At 38.5% G+C, this 23,832-nt stretch overlaps 2 protein-coding genes across 2 annotated transcripts; one reads left to right on the forward strand and one right to left on the reverse strand.

The window, feature by feature from the left end:
• Positions 1 to 1,301: 1,301 nt before the first annotated feature.
• On the reverse strand, positions 1,302 to 6,290 carry LOC140335626 (cytochrome c, somatic). The gene is made up of 3 exons (XM_072418387.1): positions 6,111 to 6,290; positions 4,288 to 4,473; positions 1,302 to 2,070 (listed from the first exon to the last, which is right to left on the reverse strand). Exons 2-3 carry the CDS (start codon positions 4,454 to 4,456, stop codon positions 1,922 to 1,924), a joined length of 318 nt encoding a protein of 105 aa, XP_072274488.1. The 5' UTR covers positions 4,457 to 4,473; positions 6,111 to 6,290; the 3' UTR covers positions 1,302 to 1,921.
• Positions 6,291 to 12,737: 6,447 nt separating this feature from the next.
• Positions 12,738 to 23,613, forward strand: RBM45 (RNA binding motif protein 45). Its single transcript, XM_072418389.1, is given in 10 exon segments — positions 12,738 to 13,122; positions 13,301 to 13,423; positions 14,140 to 14,266; positions 14,378 to 14,500; positions 14,833 to 15,012; positions 15,952 to 16,081; positions 17,314 to 17,410; positions 18,605 to 18,771; positions 20,092 to 20,299; positions 23,355 to 23,613. Coding segments are annotated over 9 exon segments (1,419 nt in total). The 5' UTR covers positions 12,738 to 12,843; the 3' UTR covers positions 20,285 to 20,299; positions 23,355 to 23,613.
• Positions 23,614 to 23,832: the final 219 nt, after the last annotated feature.

Genomic DNA, 23,832 nt, shown 5'->3' on the forward strand with positions numbered 1-23,832 from the left:
AGCTCTTTCCATTTATCAGCACATGTACACGTGGGATGCCTGATTGTCCCCGATCCTGAAGATGCACAATTTATGGATCAATAGCAAAAAGCAAGAACATTTCCCGTGCTTCCCCCTTAAAGCGTGTATCCCAGACTTTGATTCACCTTCAGGCTGAGCTGCAGCTGCACACATCAAATACCCATATTTTAAGTACTTTAGTTAATAGCTTTTTTTTAATTTGTTAGTAACTGTCTCCAAAGATGCTTATCAATTTTAATACACTTTATAACCTATGCAGCATAAGCTTTTGGTGCATATAATGTAATTAAATGCTTCCAGCTTTCATTGAGCTCCTTTCCTGCAGGATAGGTGGGCTTGATTTCTAAAGTATGTGCAACTTTCTACTGCTGTTGAGGTATTAGGACCAATAGAATTTGAACTTCTAAGAAAACTTGAAACTATTTGGAGGATAAAAGAAACATTATTTTAAAATAAACTTTCATGAAAATAGTAGGGCTGCTAATGCCAACTTACGCATGAAAAAGCTAACTACCTGGGTGGCTTTGGCTTCAGTACTATAAGAGAATCCTCTGCTTTTATTACCTGCATGTTTGTTTCAGGCATGTGATAAACTACTTCAAAAGATCTGCTTTACTTTCAGGCAATTGGCATAGTTTGCCAGGATAGATACACAAAGTAGGCTTAAAGAAAAAAAAAACCCTTGAATTGAATTTTACTTACCTTGCTTCCTTGCATTGCATGCTCCCCCACTTGTGAAACTGCATTGTGCTGTGGTCAAGGGTTCATCAATCATCATACAAATATAAATTTTAGCGAGGATGCTTGCACACAGCTCAGCGAGTTTGATGGAGGGGGAGTGAATCAGCTACCTAGGGAATGAGGCATAAGGCAAGCTAAAGCCCACCAGGCCTAAACAAGCTTTTAACATTTGAATGTAGTATCACACGGATAGGTTCCTTTTTTTGCTGGAGTCATGCTTTAAGTGCAAATATAAAACAAAAAAAACAAAAAAACTCCAATGTGAAAATCCAAGCCAAAGCCAGGAAGTGCAATTAAAACACGTGGCCTTTTATACCTTGTGATCAACATATCAGTGCCATAAACAACAGTGTAACTGCATGGTGACAGTGACACCTCTGTTTACTATCTAAGCTTTAAGAGTGCCATCTGTCTAATAATTCAGTGAAGGAGATCATTAACAGCTAAAACAACATCCAAGTTAGAATTGTAAGATTGACAGCCACAAGTGAGGGCTGTGAAAAAATCAGACTGAACAAAAATAGACCAAACACTCCAAAGACATGGTAATGTTTGTTTACTATTGACATGTGTGTTGAACATAAAAATAGAAAGTTTAATAAATATGAGTTCCCAGTTATGTAAAAGGGTTTGTCCACTCAAAACACATTTTCTTCTTCAGCAGATGCAAGCAGTACAAAACAACCACTAGCTTCTTTAAAGTTTTGAAGACTTCAGAGGCGAAACCTTGATCCAAGCTGTCCCCCCCCCAGACTTCTACAGCCCCCATATACAGAATGTAAAGTAAATTAAAATTGCAACATGCAATGCAGGACTTGTATAACAAACACAGAAGGCTGGTGGAGAGCTGAACTCCAATTTAAAGACCTCGGTGTCAGAGGAACCAAGAGATTTTAGAAGCCAGTGAGTGATTTTACTAAGAACCTAACAACCAAGTTTTGGATGAACCAACCCTTTCACAATAAATTCCCTTTATGTATTCATCCAGACTTCAGACGTCTTAATGGATCCCCGTGTTATGCATCATCCCTGCAGTTGACATTCAGTGTTGGGTTTCTGGTAGTGTTTCAGATGAGTGTGACAAAATTTAAACACAATGACACAAATGTAGCTGTCAGATGTGAACATGGCATTTAACTGATTTTTTACGACGATTGACCTATTCCGATGTCGATTGTTTTAAATAGGCTATTAGATCTAAGCGCTCATTCTTCTTCTTAATACCAGCAAAAATCATCTTGGTTCCCGGTATATACTTTTTGGGGTTTTCCAGATATTCTAACAGAGTATCCTCCCCCCACACGATACCTGTGAAAAAAAGAAACAATCTAATGAGCATTATTTGCAGTATAACATCATGTATTATTTATGCTAGGGATCTCTAAACCAAGAAGGATAAGTACACACTCCAACCTTCCAACATTATTTTGTTTTCGGTTTAGAACTGGTAAAAAAAGATAAAGCAATGTGTTAAAAGATGATTTTAGAAAGGGGAGTCCCTTGAGCATATAGAAGTCTATTGGGACTAACTTTGCAGCAATAGTCAGAAAAAGATTGGGTGCAAAATGTGATGATTGCAGCAGGTCCTGGGATTCAGACAAGTATACGTTTGGGGTAGGGAAGGGTGGGTTACTTTTTGTTAAGAGGGAGTAGGCAAGAAGGATAACTGTACTTTCTTAGCCCATCAAACAAATGTATTTACTAGACGTTAGTACTGAATTGTGGCTACAGGTTTACAGATATTTGGGGCACTGTTATTAACAGGGATACTTCTGTACAAGCACAAGTGAGTAACAATTTCTCTTTTGCCTCTTTATAATCTAACAAAAAAGGCTATGTACACACGTGCAATAATCGTGAAAGATCCTTTCCAAGGATTAAAAACTACACAATGCATGAATGAGTGCTGTACAAACAGCACCTTTCTGCTCTATGGAGAGGGGAGGGAGAAAACGACGGAGCGGCACCCCACTGCGCTCTTTCCTTCTTCACTTGCATTATGATCGTACGTCCTCAAATCATCTGTAGATCTGACACGACGGTCGTTCGGACGATGGACGACGAGTGCTGTACACACGCACGATTCTCGTCCAATATTGGCCCTGAGACAATTATTGGATGAGAACTATTGCATGTGTGTACCTAAGCCATAGTTACATGTTCCTTGGAAAGGATCATGTACATGTTGGAAAGGAAAACTACACTTCCTAAAACAACTCAATGTTACCCTCCACAGTTGGCTACATACCAAGATCCACAGAACCGCGCTCCCATGTTTAAATTCTTCCAGCAAAAAAAAAGTCTTCTCTCCTGCCCATGCATGTGTAGTACAGTCCCTTTTTTGCTACAGACTCACTACAGGGGGAATGTAAACAAACATGGGAGTGTGGTCCTTCAGTCTCAGCAAGCAGACAGCTGTGCATTACATTTGCATTAATACGCTTGCATTACATAGAACCCATAGGGTGCAAACAGAATTTTCAAACTCTAATTAATGTACAGCGCTGCGTAATATGTTGGCGCTAGATAAATCCTGTTTATTATTAATAACAATATTATGTTTCATGGAATGCAGGATACAAACATTGTGGTCTGTTAATAGAGAAGAAAACCCTAAAACAACCATCCATGGCTTGCTGAACAGAGTGGATGCCTGTGAACCATTAAAACAAAGGTCAGTTTGACTCCCTGGTGGTATTTCCTGCCCAAACATCTTTACTCTTGCTACAGTTCTATGATAACAATCTCAATCCTGGGATAGGGGATGAACTTTCTGACCTCTTGAGTTAGTCATTGGAAACAAACGATCGGCCAATAATCTTCAACAAACGCACAACGACAGGGGATCTGATTGGGCATACGGTCGTTCAGCGATTGTGGAAGGTTCTGCGGTACACTTTCTCTGGTACACGTCACTACCTGCATCGTTCAAACGATCGTATCTTGTGTGTGTACATTATTGGTGGATTATATGTGAACAGTCGTATTGTTACAGCATGTACAGAATTGTGCACAATAGGATCGTTCAAAATCGTGAATAATGGTTGACTGGTTGTCAATTGCTCGTTTTGCAACAAAAACTATTGCATGTGTGTATGTAGCCTAAGACTTCACTAATGATGGATACTACAATACTACTGGACTTGCAAATGGGTGAGGGTCAAAGAGAGAAAACGTTGGTAAGAGTGAAAGAGATATAACGTTTGTGTGTTGCATAGAACTAGATCCCCTTTTTTCTAGATGTCCCTTTTACCTTCTTGTAAATAATATGTATGTATATCTTAATCTGTATGTTAAACTAATCCAGTGGTGATTCATTAAAACCAAGGCACCCCAAAAGGGGCACATTTTGCACGTGTACATTGGGTTCCTATAGGGGGATCTAGCAAAACTTTGGTATCAGTATCAGCTATTTGTGTTCCTCATACATCATACAGGATTACTTGCACTGACTCTCCACTGAGGAGTGGAAGGAGGATGACTGTTGGGTTTACATTACTACTTGCATTCAAACATGTATTATACCTTTGCTTTTGTTTGCATCAGTGTAGGTATATCCTGGAGCTTGTCCTGTTTTGCGACCAAATAGACCCCATAAATTTGGCCCGGTTTTATGCTTCCCATTCTGTTCAACAGTGTGGCACTGGGAACATTTCTGCACGAAAATCTTCTTTCCCTTTTCTACGTCACCCATTTTGATTTCTTTCTAACCTATAGAAACACAAAACATAGACAAATGAATGGCAGGAGTTAGGAAAACATCAAGAAAGTGTGGTTCCAGGACATTGCTAGCTTGTTCATCCACCCACCATGCACTGCATTGTGTAAGCTTAGATCAAAGGTCACATGTTCCCCCACACCCAGGAATACCCAGATGTGGCTGTCGTGGAGATAAGAGCAGAAGATTTTTGCGTGCCAAGGAGAAATCATATTATATCATATTACAAAAAAATGCTGCCCGAGTTATTACTATTATTACATAGTATTTAAAAAGCACTAACATATTAGGCAGTGCTGTACAAAGTCCATAGTCATGTCACTAGCTGTCCCTCAAAGGGTCTCACAATCTAATGTCCCTACCATAGTCATATGTCATCAATGTAGTCTGTGAAATTTTGGGGGAAGCCAATTAACCCAACTGCATGTTTTTGGAATGTGGGATGAAAACCAGAGTACCCAAAGGAAACCAACACAAACATAGGGAGAACCTGCAAACTCCATGCAGATAGTGTCCTGGCTGAGATTCAAACTGGGGACCCAGCGCTGCAAAGGTCAGAATGCTAACCTCTGCCCGTGGTCAACTTGTGCAAAAGTCTAGTGTATGTACAGCAGTCTCCTGATGGCTTTAAGCAATCCGCTGTATTAGATCACTAAATGACTGACCAAGGACACCTTTTGTCTGTTCCTAAGGAGAAGGACGCAGCAGGGTGCCTTCTGCTTCCCCAGAACATTGCCGGGTGTACAGCGCTGGTTTGTTCTATTCTCAATGGAAAATGATCGTTTCCAGAGACAGAAATCTGTTGTGTGTATGGAGCTTTTATCACTCTCAATGTACACAGGAAGCTGTGCCCGGAGCCTTTTGTGTGCCCAAGGGCCCATGTATAAAGGAACAGTGGAGGTGAGATCAGTGACCTGTCAAGGTCATGTGTTGAGTCTGTCCTAGAACAGAGCATTCTCTGCATCATTATGCACACACAGCCACCATGGCAGATTTCTATAGAAAGCATGTTTCCATTCATTTTGTACCACATTGGGGAATGGTTAGAATCCCTGTGAAGTTTTAACTTCCTACTGGTACTAATGATCAAACAAATATGGAAAATCCAAACTGTTTCTGGAGCAAGGGATATCTTCTAATGGGGTCACCTGTCTAAGAGAGGAATTCCTCAGCCTTGGGGAGATCTCCTCTAACTTCCTGTTGCATCTTTGAGACAGGAAATGAAGGAAATGTCCCCCCCACACAGGCAGCCACAAATAACCTGGAATTGGGTTAAACCTCGTACTAGACAAATGGATAAGTTCATCTAAGGCTAGCACCATGCCCAATGCCACCTCCATGCCATATACATAAATGCAGAAATAGTCATTCAGAGATAAGTAAACCCTGCCTCCATTTTTCTTATCAGGCATGCTATTTTCCCATAGCAGTAATTCACATTACTGGGAGGTGCAGCATGCTGACTACATCATGTGAATATACAAGAAGTGGTGACAACCTCACAGCTGGAAGCCATGAAACATTCTGCTAGGCCTAGAGTAACACAGCCATAACGAGGAGAACACACAGGAACCCTGCTATCCATTACATTAGATTAGCGGTACATGATGAGACCTCGGCCTGTACTCACCCGCCGCCTCGGCCCTGCGCTCCTCTCAAAAGACTCCTCGGTAACTATTCGTCCCGGTCACCTCTGCAGATTACGATGACCACGTCACACGTGACCTTCCATCCAACCCCAGCCAATCTAAACGCTCGCGGGGCTGACGCTGACGTATATACTGATAACGCCAACACCGTGTCTATCCAATGATAATAAGCCATTTCTGCTTCTCGCATCGCGATTGGCGGGCGGACTGAGATATCTCCTAATATAGAAAAAATTGCGGGTACATATACCGCACCAATAGTGGATAAAGACTGACTACAGGGACTGTGGACCAATAGGGGAGAAGCCTATTTATGGGGGTGGGGCTGTTGGTTGCCTAGTAATTATATGTTGCAGACCTGTTCCATAGGAGAGCTGACAATGCAGTGATGGAATTTAAAGCGGACCTATCACCAGGATCTTTACTTTACATAAAAGGGTAGAGGACACCTTTATGTAAGGTGAAATGTAGCCTCTTTTTTAATGGGGGTGTGTTTAACTCTCTTCTTTAAAAAAAAAAAAGAGTGAAGCTTCTCCTCTTCCTTTAATATAGAAGGCTGTCACCCAATCCGGTGCCTGCGCAGTGCGAGATCAGGTGACGTTGGCGGAATCTGGAAGACAAGGAAGAAGATGGCGGTGCCCAGCGCTTCCTGCTCTGCATGTAGCATAGCCGTGTGGCAGCCCCATAGCAAATGAATAGGGGCTGCTGTGAGCAGTACTACTACAGATCACTGCTGCCAGCTGTCACATATTCAGACGCTGGTTCTGTAAGATCCAGTGGTGTCGTTCGTATGGCTGCCAGGAGCCATGCAGAATAGTGCGACCCTTAGGCAGGAGTGAACCTGCCCTAAATGTAGCGTGTGTTAACTCCTGTGTTAACTCCCCCCAAAAAAGAAGGTAATTTTCACCTTACATAAAAGTTGTTCAACCTTTTATGTAAAGTAAAAATTTCTGGTGATAGGTCTGCTATAGCAAAATGCACGTTAACATGACACACCGTAACTGCAAAGTACAAATGGGCCCTTTTACACCATCGGTCGCCAACCAGTGGTCCACAGAAAATGTGACAATGGGACAATTTTTATGTTTTATTAATAATTAAACAAAAATAATATTCTAAAAAATTCTTATATCCTGAATGACAATTTTCGCTTTTATATTGCACTAATATCAGAACTGTATTAGAGACAGAAAAACAAGGAAGGAGCAGCATGACATCAGTGTAGTCATAAGTTGTATGAGGCAACCGTTTCCGAGCCGTACGCTCCAGAATTGTTTCGACAATTACAACAGTCACCCCGCTCCGCCAATACTGATTATCGTCCTATTGTTTTATTTTATTTGTTTTTTTCTCTGATGCTCTTTTAGGTAAGTATGACCTTAACTGTGTATTTTAATTAACTGTTATATTTATTGTCATCAAATAGTTTGATTTTGATACTGATCAATTCTTGTATGGTCTTAGATTCAAATGAAATAAGCCCATAATGTCTGAGAAAAAGCAAAATATTAATTTGCATTTCTTTAGTAATACCAAAGATATGATAACTAATGATAATGTATATGCAACGAATGATAATAGTAACCATAAAAGTACTTTGTGTGGAAAATATGGTTTATTCACTAGAGGGATATATCTGTAGATGCCAAGCCTGAAATTTTTTGTATAGGAGGAGGAGGAAGGAAAAAAGAGCAGGCTTTTTGAGGCAAAGTGATCATTTGAGATAGTAAAGTTGCTTATAAAACAAATTTATTCATTATCATTATTTACAAAAACAAAGGACAAGAACTGTGTTATAACAAACATATGCTAAGCTGGTACATATTTATTGGGGAGCACTCCTATTTGTTTTCTTTGTTAGGTCCACTTATATGATATTTTCACACATAATAGAACTAATATTGAGCTCTTTTACCCAACGCGTTTCACCCCAAAGAACTTCTTCAGGGGATTTTGAGATTACAGAGTGCTGAAATAACAAATAATACATATACATATCAATATTTCTTATCTCAAATTTATGGCAGCACATTCTTATAAAATTTTTGTTAGAATTGATTATTAGAGTCTAAAATTTCTGGGAGACTGACTTACTTCTATTTGTTGTAAGTAGCTTTTCACTAATCACATTGAATGAAAAAATTGGCTAAATAGATTAAGCCAAATCTAAATGAAATGGAGAGATTTTAGTAGTATTTTTTTTTTTTATTGTATCTAAGTACATCCTCAGCCATTCATAATTTTAATACCACGCTAATGTTTTGAACAGGATATTTGTATAGTATCCATATGTTTTTTGATATTTCCAACATTATTTCTTCTTCTATATACATTATATTTTCATTGACATGTATTTTTACAACAGTTAAATGTTTTCTATCCAAATAGATTCCCTATCTGCTAACCTTACGAACGCATTAGTTTAATAAAGCCCGATAGGTATTTGGGCATTGAAAACCACCCAGTGCCCAGGACTAGCCCGATCGGAAATTTAATATGTCCGATCTATGACTGATAAAGGCGGCGCTAGGGAACATTATCTCGTGAATCATTCAAAAACACTTGTATCTATGTTATAAGTAAACCCCTCCGACTTGACAGAAAACCGAAGGATAATCACAGTTTCAACTTACCTATATCCAACTTACCTATCTCCATCATGAATACCAATTATACACAATACCTTAATCCTAAATTGTATTCAAACCAGGTATTATAACTATATCCTCTATTCCTACATACTGGTATTGATCATATAATTGAAACCTTACTTACTACTAAAATCTCCCTATTTCAACTAGATTTTGCTTAATCTATTTAGCCAGTCGACCAAATTTTATCATTCCACGCGATAATTGAAAAGCTACTCACAACAAGTGTTTCGCTCAGAAATTTTTGATTCCAATAATCAATTCTAGCACATGTACTATAAGAATGTGCTGTCATAAATTTGAGATAAAAATATTGATATGCATATGTATTAGTTGTTATACCACCACTCTGTATTCAAAAAACCCCCTGAAGAAGCCCCTTTGGGGCGAAACGCGTCGGGTAAAGGAGATCAATATTCTTTCTACTTTGTGTGAAAATATCATATATGTGGACCTAACAAAGAAAACAAATAGGAATGCTCAGCATTGAATATGTACCAGCTTAGCATATGTTTGTTATAACACAGTTCTTGTCCTTTGTTTTTGTAAATAGGGATAATGAATAAATTCGTTTTCTAAGCAACTTTACTATCTCAAATGATCACTTTGCCTCAAAAAGCCTGCTTTTTTATCTTTCCTCCTCCTCCAATACAAATAGTATTACTTCCCTTAACTGTGAGCTGATCAATGAATCAGAGCCTCCACAGTCTTTGTTAAGCTGCGTACACACGGCAAATTTTTCTCGCCCGATAATCGGTATCGGTCAATTATCGGGCGAAAATCTGCCGTGTTTTCTCGTTGGAAAGGATCGTGAAAGATCCTTTCCAACGAGAAAAATTGCAGGTGTGTACGCAGCTTAAGGCACCATTAGTAAGATCATTATTTTACAAATGTATTTATCTTTTTTTTAAAAAAACAAATCATTAATAATATACTACTTCCTGTCCTAGTGATCACTTTCAAAGTACACATACAGGGTACAGTTCTAACAAAGGTTTTCCTCTTTCCCTTTTTGGGATAATAAAAAAAAGAATGAAAAATATATTTGTTATCTGTCTGTTCTGTTGTTGAAGAGATTTTGCCTACTACCTGTTTTGTTTACAACCTCCCAATGGTTACAGAACAGCTACAAGAACATCATCTAAGTTCCCTTCCCTATATTACACAAAAAAAGTTTTATCTGAAGTTGTGCATCAACCACAATGGTGACATAAAAAGCTGGAGGGTTTTTACCAAGACTAGTTAGGACTGATTGAAGGGAAATGGGTTTGGCTAAAGGCTGTCCATGAATATCAAGCGGGAAAGAAATGTGCTTTGGTGTGGCAAAACAGAATTGTATAGATATGGTTAAAGCAGTACAGGTTGATCTTAAAGCAGAACTTTAGCTATATATTCAAAAAATGTTAACCCTACAAATATACTATTGCAGAAGGGACTTGTGATATTTTCTGCAATAAAATAAATGCCTGTCTGATAGGGATAAGCGAGCGAGTTTCTAAAACTCGATCTCGCAGCAAATTCGTCTGTTCTCACTTACCTAAATTGTAAGCGAGCATGGCCAGTGAAAAGTGGCCAAATGAGATTGTTTCAGATCAGGTCAGATCAGGCCTGAGAATCCACTGCGATCCAGGGGCACTAGAGGTTCATCTGCAGTTCAGTTGCCCTGGTCACCGGGCTGTAGGAACTGAACTGTGCCCGGTGACCATGTGACTGTGGGAACCTGACTGCAGATGAGCTCTCAATGGAAACACTCCATTCAGTGTTCATCTGCAGTTCCACTGCAATCCCTCGGCACTAGAGGTTTATTAACCTCTAGTTCCGGGGATCGCAAACAGGAGGATTCCCAGGGCTGCAACAATGAATGCAGCCCTGAGAATCCACTGCGATCCCGGGGCACTAGAGGTTAATTAACCTCTAGTGTCGGGGATCGTATGCTGTATAGTAGTCTATGTACTACTATACAGCAACTACAGCAATAGTTTACTTGAGTAGTATGTTAACATGACATGTGTGATCTGCTTTAAGTGTCCTTTTCCGTTGATTTATATTGTATTCTTATCTTGTTGTTGTAGCACAGTGCCCACTTCCTAAATTTCAAATGCTGTGTCAGCTGTATTCCTTAAAAAAAAAGAATTTCAGAATTGTGCTTAGCTGTCCAGCACCAAAACATTCCCTTTATTTCACAGTTAATAATTATATAAAGGAAAAGAGAACTCTTCTGCTTCAAGAGGAACTAAACACCATTTATACTCTCCTCTCCCTGTTCTGTTACAGGTGCAACTTCCTTCTTCTCCATCTTTGGCCATCTTGATTGGCTGGGCAGTGATAATGTAATTCCCATGCAAGCATGCAGGAGTTTATTCAGTCCAGGCAAGTGCAGGGGAAGCCGGGATGTGCCGGGTATCCTGACATCCAATGCCGAGCTGCGCATGAGTAGCTTAGCTATTATGACAGATGAAGGAAGAGATCAGAAATCTAAATCTAATCACACATCTTTAAAGTTGATCTGTAGTTCTGCTCTAAATTACAAAATGTCTATTCTTATATTAGAATGATACATTGGCCCTGATTTTTTAAAGTTCTTCAAGACTGGGGAAAATTCACAACCTGGAATGGATCTGGTCCAGGAGTGAAAACATTTGCTAACAAATAGCTAATGACTTTTAGGAAATTCATTTAAGGTTTGCTGGATCACCCAGCTTCACTGATGAAATCGTATTCTCTCCGGCCTTGTAGAACTTTAATAAATCAGGACCATTGTCTTCCACAATGTCTGGGGGAGTCAATGAACCTAACTGCTAGTTTTTGGAGGTGTGAGCTAAACCCACACAAACACAGGGTAGCATACAAACTCCAAGCAAATAGTGTCCTGGCTGGGATTTAAACCTAGGACCACTGCGGAGGTGACAATACCAACCATCGAGCCAGCCATGTTAACTGAAAGCAGATCCCTGCAAAACTGTACTGTATTCCTACCTATACTCACTGCTCCAGCTGCTGTCTTCTATTTTGACTCGGTTGGAACTTTCATCAGAATATTAATGATTTGAAAATCTCTGGGAGCAACAGATCAAAGTTCCATCATCAACTGTCAACTGCACCTGCCAGTGATCTCACAAATTCTATTAGGTTCAGGTTTACTCCTTCCAGCTTAATATTAATAATAAACAGGATTTAGCGACAACCTATTACGCAGTGCTGCACAATAAATAGGGGTTGCAAATGACAGACGAATACAGACAGTGACACAGGAGGAGAAGACCCTGCCCCGAAGAGCTTACAATCTAGAAGGTGGGGGAAGTATCACACAATAGGAGGGACGATGCAAACGTTTGTAATCAGTGTAAATTTCAATAATAATTCCGCATTTAAATAGCCTTTCAGTTGCAGTATTTTTTTATATCTCATGGCCTTTAGTGGGTTGGAAGCAGCAGATGATGACACACTGACCATGAAGTAGCAGTGCATATCTTGCTTCCTCCTGTCAGGGAACTGCTGCTGAGGAGATGCTACATGTAGTATCTTTCCATGACAGCCCCAAAAAGGATCCTCGGGGTCAGCACTACCAGTACCCCAGGATTGCTCGATTCCAAAGAAGATCTGCACCTGCTCTAACACAGAAAATGCTGTACATAGAGGTGGTTTTCTGCATATTTTAGGTAAAGCAGGGTGACAACTCTACAACCCCATTTGTAGCCTATGGTTAGCGTTGTCACCCCATTACAGGAACTTAAAGTTTTATTAACATGATTTTACATGTTACATACATTGGGGTTTACATACAAACATATTCTATATTGAGGGTGAAGGGAATCTTCCAAATATTAACACACCCTTCAAAGGTCTAATTACTTTGCCAAAACTTCAGTAAAGAAAACAATTACATACGATGCATTTTATTCCTCCGGCCGGCAGAGGTCACTGTGCACAGAGTGCCTCACCAACAATACACCGTGACCTAGCCACTACTATCCGCCGGTAGTGACGGGTCCTTGATTGGTGGTGGATTGTATTGGTTCGGTCTCTGTTTACTTCCATTGTCTAATAAATAACGTCGGCTGCCATGGAGGACAGCAGCGGCTTCCGCCCCTCGGTCGGTAATTTGGACGACCCCCCTAACAGTAGGCTGTTTCTGGTGGTGACTAGGTCGGTGTCTGAGGACGTAATCCGGGATAAGTTCTCTGCATTCGGTGACGTGCAGGATATCTGGGTGGTGAGGGACAAACAAACCAAGGAGTCCAAAGGCATCGCCTACATCAAGTATGCAAAGTCTTCCCAGGCCTGCCGGGCTATGGAGGAGATGCACGGCCGTCACCTAGGTGATAGCAGCAAGCCCATCAAGGTACGTTGCAGTGTGCTCTCAACCTAACCTACCGCCCATCCTACCTTGCTCAGGGTTTGTGTTGGTTGAGCCATGTTACTGTAATTGTCATATTGTATTTATTTTACTTAGCATGCTTGTGCTGTGTGGTCACACTGATGGTGTAATAAGCATTGCCCTGAACTATCCACATATATAGGTATTTATTGCACAGTCCCGAGGAACTTCCAACCACAGAGATGTGGAAGATGAAGAATTAACTAGAATATTTGTGATGATTCCGAAGACCTACACAGAAGAAGATGTGAAGAACACATTCAAGGTACACATGCACTGATTGTAATACTGGTATAAAGAGGATTTTATTGTATCTTAAAGTGGGAGTAAACTAATAACAACAACTCACCCTTACCTTTGGAGATCTGTCGAACCCTACGGAGGTTTTCTTCGTCACGGCACAGAGGAAGTGCCAGGTGCCACCATCCTCATTTTCCATCTTCTGCCTATGCCACCTGATCTTGCACTGCTCAGGCGTGAAATCATGTGACATAGATGGGAATAAGGAATGCTGATCTGACTGCTCATGCATGAGATTGTCTTTTTTTTCCCCCCCCCCCCCCAAAAAAAAAAAAAAATAGGGTAATTTTTAATTTATGTTGTGTCCACAGAACCCACTATACGGGAGAAGGACCCCCGCTGATCATGTCCCCCGTATGGCGGGGTTCTGACAACATGACATCAATCTGGGGGACATTTCTTCCCCTTGGAGTGACACATGGCTCCCTGAATTTATAATTATGAATGTAGTGGTTTGTAAGCTGGCGACCATCGGTTTATATGATGTGTTGCAGACTCTCATTGCGTACTGATAAAGATTTGGTTCTCCTTAATTGAGCTGAGGCTTATAACCCTTATCAAATGCTCATAACATATAACACTGGGGTAGTTAAACAATAAATGTTTACAGATTTATATTGATATATTTTATTTGACAAAGATAGCATTGTGATCCATGTGTTATTTATTGTCTTTTACCAGGAATATGGTCAAATAGAGTATTGTTCAATCATCAAAAATAAAAATACAGGTGAAAGTAAAGGACTGGGGTATGTGCGCTTTCTCAAACCTTCCCAAGCTGCTTTGGCAATAGAAAACTGTGACCGAAGTAAGTATTTTTTGTTGTGTGTGTGTGTGTATTTTCTCCATATTACTTTTCAATTCAATTTTCTAGCAGTTGGTAGCAATGCAAAAAAAAACTTGTTTTATTGCTTTGTAGACTATAAGGCAATTCTGGCAGAACCCAAAAACAAAGGTGGAGCATCAGAAAGTGCAGATTACCACAGTTCTACTCGTCACCCAGAACCACTGCTTGAAGCAGCCACTCCCTTGTATCCTTATGGTGAGTTTGACTAATTTATGTATCTGTTCTGAATGAACTGGTGTCAGAGTATAAACAGTAGATGTTTCTTATGTTATAAAGTTAATAAGGAAAAGCCAACTTAGAGGAAAGGATGTTGGTGTTTTTTCTATTAGCAGTAAGAATTGCTTACTTGACTCATACTTTTAATAATTTACAAGCTTAATAGATCAATTTTGTTTCATACAGGCACACAATTTAGCAAAAATAAATGACCCTATTGTAATTTTATTTGAGTAAATAAATATATAATCTGTTTCTAAAGTGCCAGATATGTAAATAACTATTTTTTTTTAATTCTTTCTTTTTAAAAGATCAGTAGGATTATACAGCCTATGATAAATGTGGAGATTCCAGGACCCAGGAAGCTGTGTCTAAGCGTCTGACCATTGTGTCACGAGTACCATTACTTCAGGAGCAGCTCTACAGCTTGTGTGACCTTATTCCAGGCCTGGCATTCTGTGAGGTTCAGAGGGATCTCTACAGCACTTACTGTAAGATTTTTTCTGAATTTATGCATGCTGCAGCAAGGCTGCATTCTCTAACCCATTCCTGCACCATGGGGCTTTACAGGTAGTGTCTGTTCGGGGCTGGTTGTTAACCTATTTATGAATAAAGAAGCAGACCCCAATTGTCTTCTTTTGTCAGATACTCTCTGTAATAAGGGTTTTCATCTCACGATTCAGTTTTTTCATACATGAGGCAAAATTTTGAAGGAATTTTTAGCAAGCAGAGTACAAACTTGCACAGCAGAAAATGGCTTATCACTATGTTCTTAAGTAGCTTTGTTTGCCTGGCAAGGTAATATCAACTTGAGAGCTACACATTGGCCATGATTTATTAATGCTCTCCAAGGCTGTAGAGAATACACTTTCATCAGTGAAGCTGGGTGATACAGAAAACCTGGAATGGATTTCCTTAAAGTCCTTTTTGTTAGCTATTTGTTAGAAAATGTTTTCAATTCTGGACTAGATCCATTCCAGGTTTGCTGGATCACCCAGCTTTACTGGTGAAAGTGTATTCTCTCCAGCCTTGGATAACTTAAATAAATGGGGGCCATTGTATTTATAAATTTCTCAATTTTCTGTTGGAAGACCGGTAGTTATGTGTGTCTAAATCATCATATGTTGCTGGATGCACAAAGTTGTTCCTATTTTAATTTGTGTGTGTATGGATATAATGTAGTATTCTGCCCAGTATTTTCAGCTGGGTAGGAAGAAGCTGGAGGTGGGTGGCAACCCCTATTTTGTGACCCAGCTTTTTAGTAACCACCACCGGGTGGTTTTAGTGGCCGGCTTAAAAGGGCTGCAATCTAAGTTCTAGTTTCACTTCCTATAAGCCCTGGTGGTCCTACATTGCTGTTTAATATGCAATCCAGGGTAAATTTAACATTACAGAAATGTTTTTAATCAATTTTTATTTTATTTTGGCAGCCCATGCAGTGGTTCAATACCAAAATATTTCTTCTGCTATTTATGCCAAATACAAGCTACATGGCTTTGAGTACCCACCTGGAAACCGTCTTGGTGTTACATACCTAAATGATGGTGGCGATGGCACTGAGTAAGTATACTGTATGTTAACAGATTATTGCCTTGTCTCTCATGTATTTCCGGTTCTAAGACACCCAAGAATTTTAATATGTTGGCAGGTTATTTGGTTTGCAAAATCTTGCTCTACACCTTTTTTCAGGCAAAAAATGTATCTTATATATTGCTAAACCAAGGGCGCATATAGATAGGCTATGGTTTGGGTTAAATTGGGTGCCTCCAACACACCATCATGCTTTATGACAACTTACTACAGTGATGATTTTTATCAACCCCTGCAGGTGTGTCCCCTTTTAACCTTTTCAGCTGGCAGCATTCTAGTGCATTAGAACAGTTTTAGCTTCCAGCATTGCACAGTATTACATCTGTGAGCTTTGCATATCATTGCCTTATGGTTATTTTTCTACAACCAATGTTGCTCATTGATCGTCTCCAGAGGAAAACATCGACTCACTACAGATTCTTATGGTCATGGCACCATAATGTTTGAAAAATTTTGTGTAGAAAATTGATCCTATAACCTACATAGCAACTCCTATCATCCACAGAGACAAGTTGTCAGATCTATTGACAGATTTACAGACCAATTGCAAAGCAATGACAAGTCATGGTGGGGGTGTTCTGATGGTCACTGTGAGAGTAAACCATGCTTTCTAAAAAAACTTTAACTTGTGTCAAATGACTTATCTCCTCCCTGTAAGATGTAATCAACGGTGTGTAAAAAGTGTAATTTGTTACTACTTAAAAGCAATGTAAAACAAGCTACTTTACATGGAAGCGTTTAAGACTGACCTTAGGAGGTTTTTTATAAACATTTCAAAGATTTCAAAGCAAATGCTGCTGGTTCTGTGTACATACATGACTATTTTATTATTTTTTCATTTAAAGGAGTAGACTGCATAATTGTAATAGATTCGGCAGTATTAATATAATAATATAACATCACCCCATGGGGAAAACATCACACAAATGACAAGAGGAAGGAATTTATGATGGATAACAATGTTATGCTAGAAATCACACTTTACACTGAAGAAGTACTATTGCACAATTCATATTTAACACTAATTCACTGTTTGATGTGATTGTTACAGTATATAAAAAAACAAATTAGTTTTAATAAAATATACCAATACAGAATTGTGCATGATATGCAAACATATAAAATGCTATTTTACATTGTTGTCATTCAGGAGGGTCAGTGTGCATGACGTGATAACATTTATGTTTTTCTTTTTACTGTAGTTTACTTCGAAGCATGGCCTCTCAGATGGTGGCTGCCCAGGTAAATTCAATGGTATGGGGCTCCCAAGTTCCACAGCAATTCCCAGCCACAGCATCTGTGAGTCATTTTCAGTCTCCCTTCTATGGAGCGCAATACTATGGTTCTCAACTTTATTAAAGCTGAACTTCAGGCATATTTAGATACATTGGTCTTGCAGTTATGGGAATGCAGAGCTGGATAATGAAATAAAGAAGCAGCACAAGGAACCAATAGTTTATATGCTGACAGAAAAGGAAAGCAGAGTGCTGCTTCTGTCCTTTACCAGGCTGGGTTGTGACCTGTGATTAGAGGAAGAGTGGGTTAAAATGAAATCTTATCTGTGGAATTTAGTTGTTCTAGTCATTTATGAAACTAGATTCCAGTTCAAATTCTAACTTTTATCAACTCTCATCAGAAAGCTGCTATGCCTTATTGAATTTTGTCAGTACCACTTGGATCCAGTAGTTGGCTCAGATAAACAGGTGGCACTATAAATATATTTATATTTAATGTACAGTGCTGTGTAATATGTTAGCGCTATATAAATCTTGTTTATTAATAATAATAATAAATATCCAGACATTCAGTGGGTTCAGAGGATCTGAATGTAAAATACCTACAAATATACAAAAGTACAAGCCCAGCTTGGCTCTGTATCTGAGCATCCTAATTTGCCTCCAAAATAAATAATGACATTGTTCACCAGTAGGAAAGTTGAGTGGAGACTAGAGCTCATATAGAATAGAGAAAAATATATATCCATTCCTTGTTTTACCATACGGTTTTTCTTTATTTATTTATATATTTTTCATGAACTGTTCAGTTTGCATTTCCTAGGTTTGGAAATGATTTTCTCTAAAACAAACCCTGTATTTTATAATGCTACCCAACTTGACTTGTGTATGTCAGATCCTGCTGTCAATTTGACAGAAAAAATCCAATCAATGTAGCTACTTGTTAAAATTGAAGTGATGCATTGTGAGGCGATCCGGAGAACCAGGCTAATACAATATGACACAAAAGTTGATTTTTGTTTTAAATTTCTTTTTTTTTTTTTTTAATCAGTTCCATTTGCATACACTTTAATTGTGATTAACATTGTAAACTTCAGGGTGCCTTCCAGTGATGTAGAGGGCTAAAATGTGTTTTCAGCTTTTTGTTTAAACCTCTTGGTTTCAATTGCCTTTTTTTTTTTTTTTCTTTTTTTTGCTGCATGCATAGTTTCAGAAGTATTTAGCTGGGTTTTTCAAAGTGAATCTGTTTTGTCTGCAGGCCTATGATCGAGCATATGCCTCCCCTGTTGCCTCTCAGATTCAGACAGATGCTACCCTTCCAGCATACAAAAAGAAAGCTCCCAGGGATGCACACTCCAAGGAAAGACTGTTTGTCGTCTTCAGTCCTCACCCGCTTCCATTGGAAATTGCAGAAGATGTTTTCTGGTGAGGATTTTTTTTTTCCATCTAGAGTATCTCAATCCAAACCACTAAATACACATCTTATACATTCATGACATTGAATAGGGCAGCACGTAGAAGTGGACAAAATACTTGCAGCAGTGCACTACCAAAATGCATTACATCACAGTGCTTTAGTAGAAATGTCAAGCATGGCTTTGCATGCAATGTCTGATGTCCCTGCATATCACACACTCGAAGCATTGAAATGAATTGCAGAACATTGCTTACAGTGTGAACAAACTCTACAACAATGAAACGTATTGTTATGATTCATCCACCAAACTTCCCTGCAATGCTCCGGCTTTGTTGACCTTTAAGGTCACATGGTAGACAAGGTTAAAAAAAAAAAAAAAATTTAACTGACAAACTACCTGCTGTCTGCTGAGCACCATATTGATAAAACACGTTACTGCTGTTTTTGCTCATGTATGTTCTCTGTCACTTATCTTCAGGAGCAAGAAATTTAGTGAAAACAGCAGACCCTGTTCCCAATCTATTACACTGCCAAATACACATATTCTGCTGTATTGGGAGTATTGCAGAAGCCCTGTCTGCTACAACAAATTAATATGGGATATCGGAGTGTCAATCCTGACACATTTGGCAGTGTTGGATAGCATTACAGGTTAGCCACTCTTTAGTGTCCTCAGTGGCATGAAAACATTAACAAGTGTATTTCTGGTTTATTATGTGGCAGCTTTTAGTACACTGAAGATGTAGTGGGTTGAGGGAGCATTGTAGTGTGAATATGAGTTGCCAGATTTGGCTGGTCGGTCCTGACTCATGAATGTTACGCAATTGGATCCTCGTGAAGGTTGGGAAGGTGTGCTGTGACATAACAGATATTCAATCAACACTATTGAAGCCCTGCAAAAGGAGAAGTACCTCACTTTCGCTTTGTCATACACCAGCTGTGCTCCAACCAGTTAAACCTTGCAAGATTTTTTTTGTTATTTTCTCTGCATTTTTCACCTACCTCAGAAATGACTGCAGCAAACAAGGTTTCTGTTCATACTGCTAATATGGATTCTCTGCCTGTAGTTTATAGCATATCAGGTAGTGAAAAGTGTCTTAAATGCTATGGTCCTCTACTATATAACAGATTTAGTTGTGTTTTTTTTTTTTTTTTAATTTTACCCTAATCTATCTCCTTTACCCAAGTAAAACAAGTTATAGCTTTATACATTTGTGGTTATTAGTACTTACTGCTTTTCAAACATATTCACTCAGAAACATGCTTAGTCTTTGGAAAAATTAATATTGTTCTTTGGATATTAATTATTCTCTTGTACATCACTGCAGTCGGTTCGGTAATCTAATTGAAGTTTATCTTGTGCCGGGAAAGAACATTGGGTATGTCAAATATTCTGAAGTTTCCAGCGCAAATGATGCGATTGCCACATTACATGGAAAGATGGTGAATGGTGTGAAGTTGAAAGTAATGCAAGCGGAGTCTCCAAGAGATGAGTCCAACAAGAGACAGAGAACATACTGAGTTTACTTGTCTCAGGTAAGTGCTTCCTTAGGAATCTTGCTTGGAAGTAGCAGTTTTCAACATAAAGAGTAGCTGTTTTTCCGGCAGGATTCTGTGTTCATTCACATTTCAGTATATTACAAGTAAAACGGGTTCCTACTTCCCCACCCTCAATGGCAAAACTTCTTTCAATCCTCCTATCCCCAGAGAGGGGGATACTGGCAACTAGGGTACTCTCATCGGATGGTGGTCATGCTGTTAGCAAATATTGAAGTTCAGTAAAAAAAAAAAAAAAGGGAAAAAAAAAGTAAGTCAGAAAGAAGTAGAGATGAAGTTGTTCTGTCTAATAGCAACACTTAGGTGCTCCTAGCCACAACTTTTAAAAAAGTTAAATATATATGGGTTAACTTTGCAGTCTAGACACATAGGGGTATTTTTTTTTTTTTTTTGCCCCAGGGAAATCACCCGTGCTACTCATATTACCTTAGTGTGTGCTCCACATAGGGAATAAAGGAGTGTAGCTTGAAGTTGTTGTTAATTGCTAATACTAGCACAGCGTTCTAAATCTGTGTCATTAATAAGGAGTAATTGCATTAAAAAAAATGCTTGCAAAAACTGACCATGCGTGGCCCATAGCAAAAATTTTTTCTTTACCCTCACCTATAAAATGGAGTACCTGCTCTGACCGTAAACCATTTTTTTCCCCCTTTTTTTTTATTTAAATGATTTAAAAATGTAGCTTTCTCTGATACTTCCAATTAAGTGTCAAATGGTCCAATGTCTGGTACCTGATTCATCCCAGTACAGTGTGCCCAAGTTTAGCATGCACAAAGCTAGTTAAGTCCCCTATTTAACATGACATTCCACCAGAAGTGTTCCTCTGACACACACAGGGTGGGATATAGTTGGGGTGAATTCACTGAAGTTGAATATATTCATGCAGTTTATTATGTGAATATTTACTTTAGTTAACTGGGTATATGTAATGAAAAAAATGTTCCTTTGAATACCCAATCATTTTTTTTTACAGGTGAGGTTTTTCACTACACTTTTTTTTTTTTTTTATATGTAAAGTGAATAGCAGATTTCTAGAGAAGTTCCATTCCCTAAAATGGATTAAAATAATTTTTTTTTTAGAAGTTTTAATGTTCCAACATTTTATGCTCTTTTCAGACATTTAGTAATTTTTTAGCATTATCCTGTTACACCCAGGATATTGAAGTGAGCAGAGAGTGTCTTCATTTCAGTGTTATGGTAAATAATAAGCGATCAGATATTAGGTATGCTTCTCATGAAGAGTTCTTGGCTCCTGTGCAGCTTGGCATTCAGCCAGTATTTAATTCTCTCTGGCTTTCAAACTGGCAGAATTATTTTACACTGTTCTCATTCTGTCCTGTACACAATACAAATCTCAACCAGCAATGGATTAGGGAAACATTGTTTGCACAGCTTGTATGTTGAAAGTAAAGTGTCTTGATACAATTGCAGTCCCTTTTGTTGAATTCAATAAATTAACCACTTGGATGTCATAATGAATGAACATTGGAGGTTTTCTCTTTTCAAAAGGATTCAATTTTGGAAAACCGAGATAGTATCATCTAAAGGTTTGGAAGGCTAAAGATTACTAACCATCAGATCTTTTGGTAAAATTGTCCTTTTAATTCTCACCATATCCCTCAGTGTAGCTTTTTTTGTAACATACATATATTCTTTCCCAATCTTCAGATGCAAAGGAAACCACTTGCTGGTTCTTTCTCACACTCTGCATGCACGCATTGCACCCATTTATGTCTATATTGGAAAGCCACACTCATGGCAGCTGCTCGTTCTTTTTTCTGATAATTTACAGATTACTTAGTGTTGCCTGAAATTGGTGTTTAAACCCATCACAAACCTAAGTTATTCATCTAAGAATATGAAAAATACATACATAAGTAGAGATTACCATTATAACAATTAACTGGATTTATGGGCATATTTATGACATGAGGGTTCAGGACCAAGCACAGGATTTCAGGTTTACCTGAATCAGAGGACTATAAACGATGATTTAGTGTAATTGATGTTCCACTTTTGGTTTCCTGTGCACCCTTCTGTGCCATTGCAAGAAAGAGGGTAAGAACAACAGATTTTTTTTTTTTTTAAATTCATTTTCATTTATAAAGCACCAACATAATATGCAGCACTTTACAAGACCGCAACATACATGACATTTTTGGTTTTGCCCATAGTTATACTTTAGGTTTATTCTCCTGACCAAGAGTCATTGTTCTGCTCTTCCAATATATCTTTCAAATGTAGATGTTAAAATGTTTAAAGGTTAGCTCTGCTTCCCATATATTTTACATCAGCATAGTATTACATAATAACATTTTTAAAGGGATATAGTGGTCGCTTTTTAAAACAGTCTCTTCGCAATTAACCTGTAAGTGCTGCTACTTAAAGATCAGTTCCACACAACAAAATTTACTGTTAAACGGCTGCTGGCAAACTAAAACATTCACTGCATCTCATGGATTTTAGTGGGTAAATATTCCAACTCCATTGGGGAATGTAGTGCTCCACCCTGCTCCTTTGCATGTTTCAAAGATGGTTGATGTTCTGTTACTCCCCATACAGAATATTGGAATATTTAGGAAAACCTGCTGCAGGTTATTGAACCTAACCTTGTTCAATGTGAGTGGATCCTGATGTTAAAATCAATTAGCAACTAATTTACTTTAATTCTACTTCCAACTCTTTGGTCATCCCACATTGCCTGACCATCAGAAGGAGATCAAATTAAGCTAATAAAAGCTGAACCTTTGACAGCATCAAATAGTCATATGTATTAGTGATCAGTTAGTGATCAGATAAAGGTCACAGAATACATTCTTCGACCATAAAAAGATATGATTATACATGTAAGCAACAGTTCATGTCCAGTGATACTTGAAGCATCAATATAATTTACGTGGAGCTGGCCTTTAAACGGACTTCTGCAACTTTTGTGCTTGTCAAGGAGTATGTTTGATGCAGTGTTTAGATAATATTTGTGATTAACACATATATAGATATCTATTTTCATAACTGTATTGTGCTCTTTCTACAGACTACAGACTAAGTTATGACATGACCCTCAGCTGACTGACTGAAACGTGACAGGAGACATTACAGGAGACAGAGCTTTTATATACTGGTTTAGTAAAAAAAAAACTTTTCATGGGAAAAGAGAGAATATTCATGTTAAATGTTGCGTTGCCTACTTTCATCATTAGTTTTTTTTTTTTAGTTTTATTCTTTCTTTTTATTTGTGAATATAATTATATATATTCATTGTGAAAATTAAATATTTAATGTGTACAAAAAAATATTGTGTGGGTTTTTTTTTTAACAAAAAGGTCAGTTATTTGTAAGCTGAATCTAATCATTAAGGAATGAGACTCTACATTAGGTTTTTTTTAAGTGCCCTCTTGATTTGGAGTAAAATAAAGTTTTACATCACTATCATTTGGCACCCAAATTGTATTGTGACTAGGAACATGGTGCTAGGTTTGAGCTTGCAAAACAGGCAGATGATAAATGCAGAA

Source organism: Pyxicephalus adspersus, chromosome 7, assembly GCF_032062135.1.
Source record: "Pyxicephalus adspersus chromosome 7, UCB_Pads_2.0, whole genome shotgun sequence".
Lineage (NCBI taxonomy): Eukaryota > Metazoa > Chordata > Amphibia > Anura > Pyxicephalidae > Pyxicephalus > Pyxicephalus adspersus.

Excerpts from the sequence above, each read along its gene's own strand:
- LOC140335626 (XM_072418387.1), bottom strand. The coding sequence starts at position 4,456 with ATGGGTGACGTAGAAAAGGGAAAGAAGATTTTCGTGCAGAAATGTTCC. Across the intron at positions 2,071-4,287 it reads TGATGCAAACAAAAGCAAAG|GTATCGTGTGGGGGGAGGAT; the intron begins GTATAATACATG and ends TTTTTTTCACAG.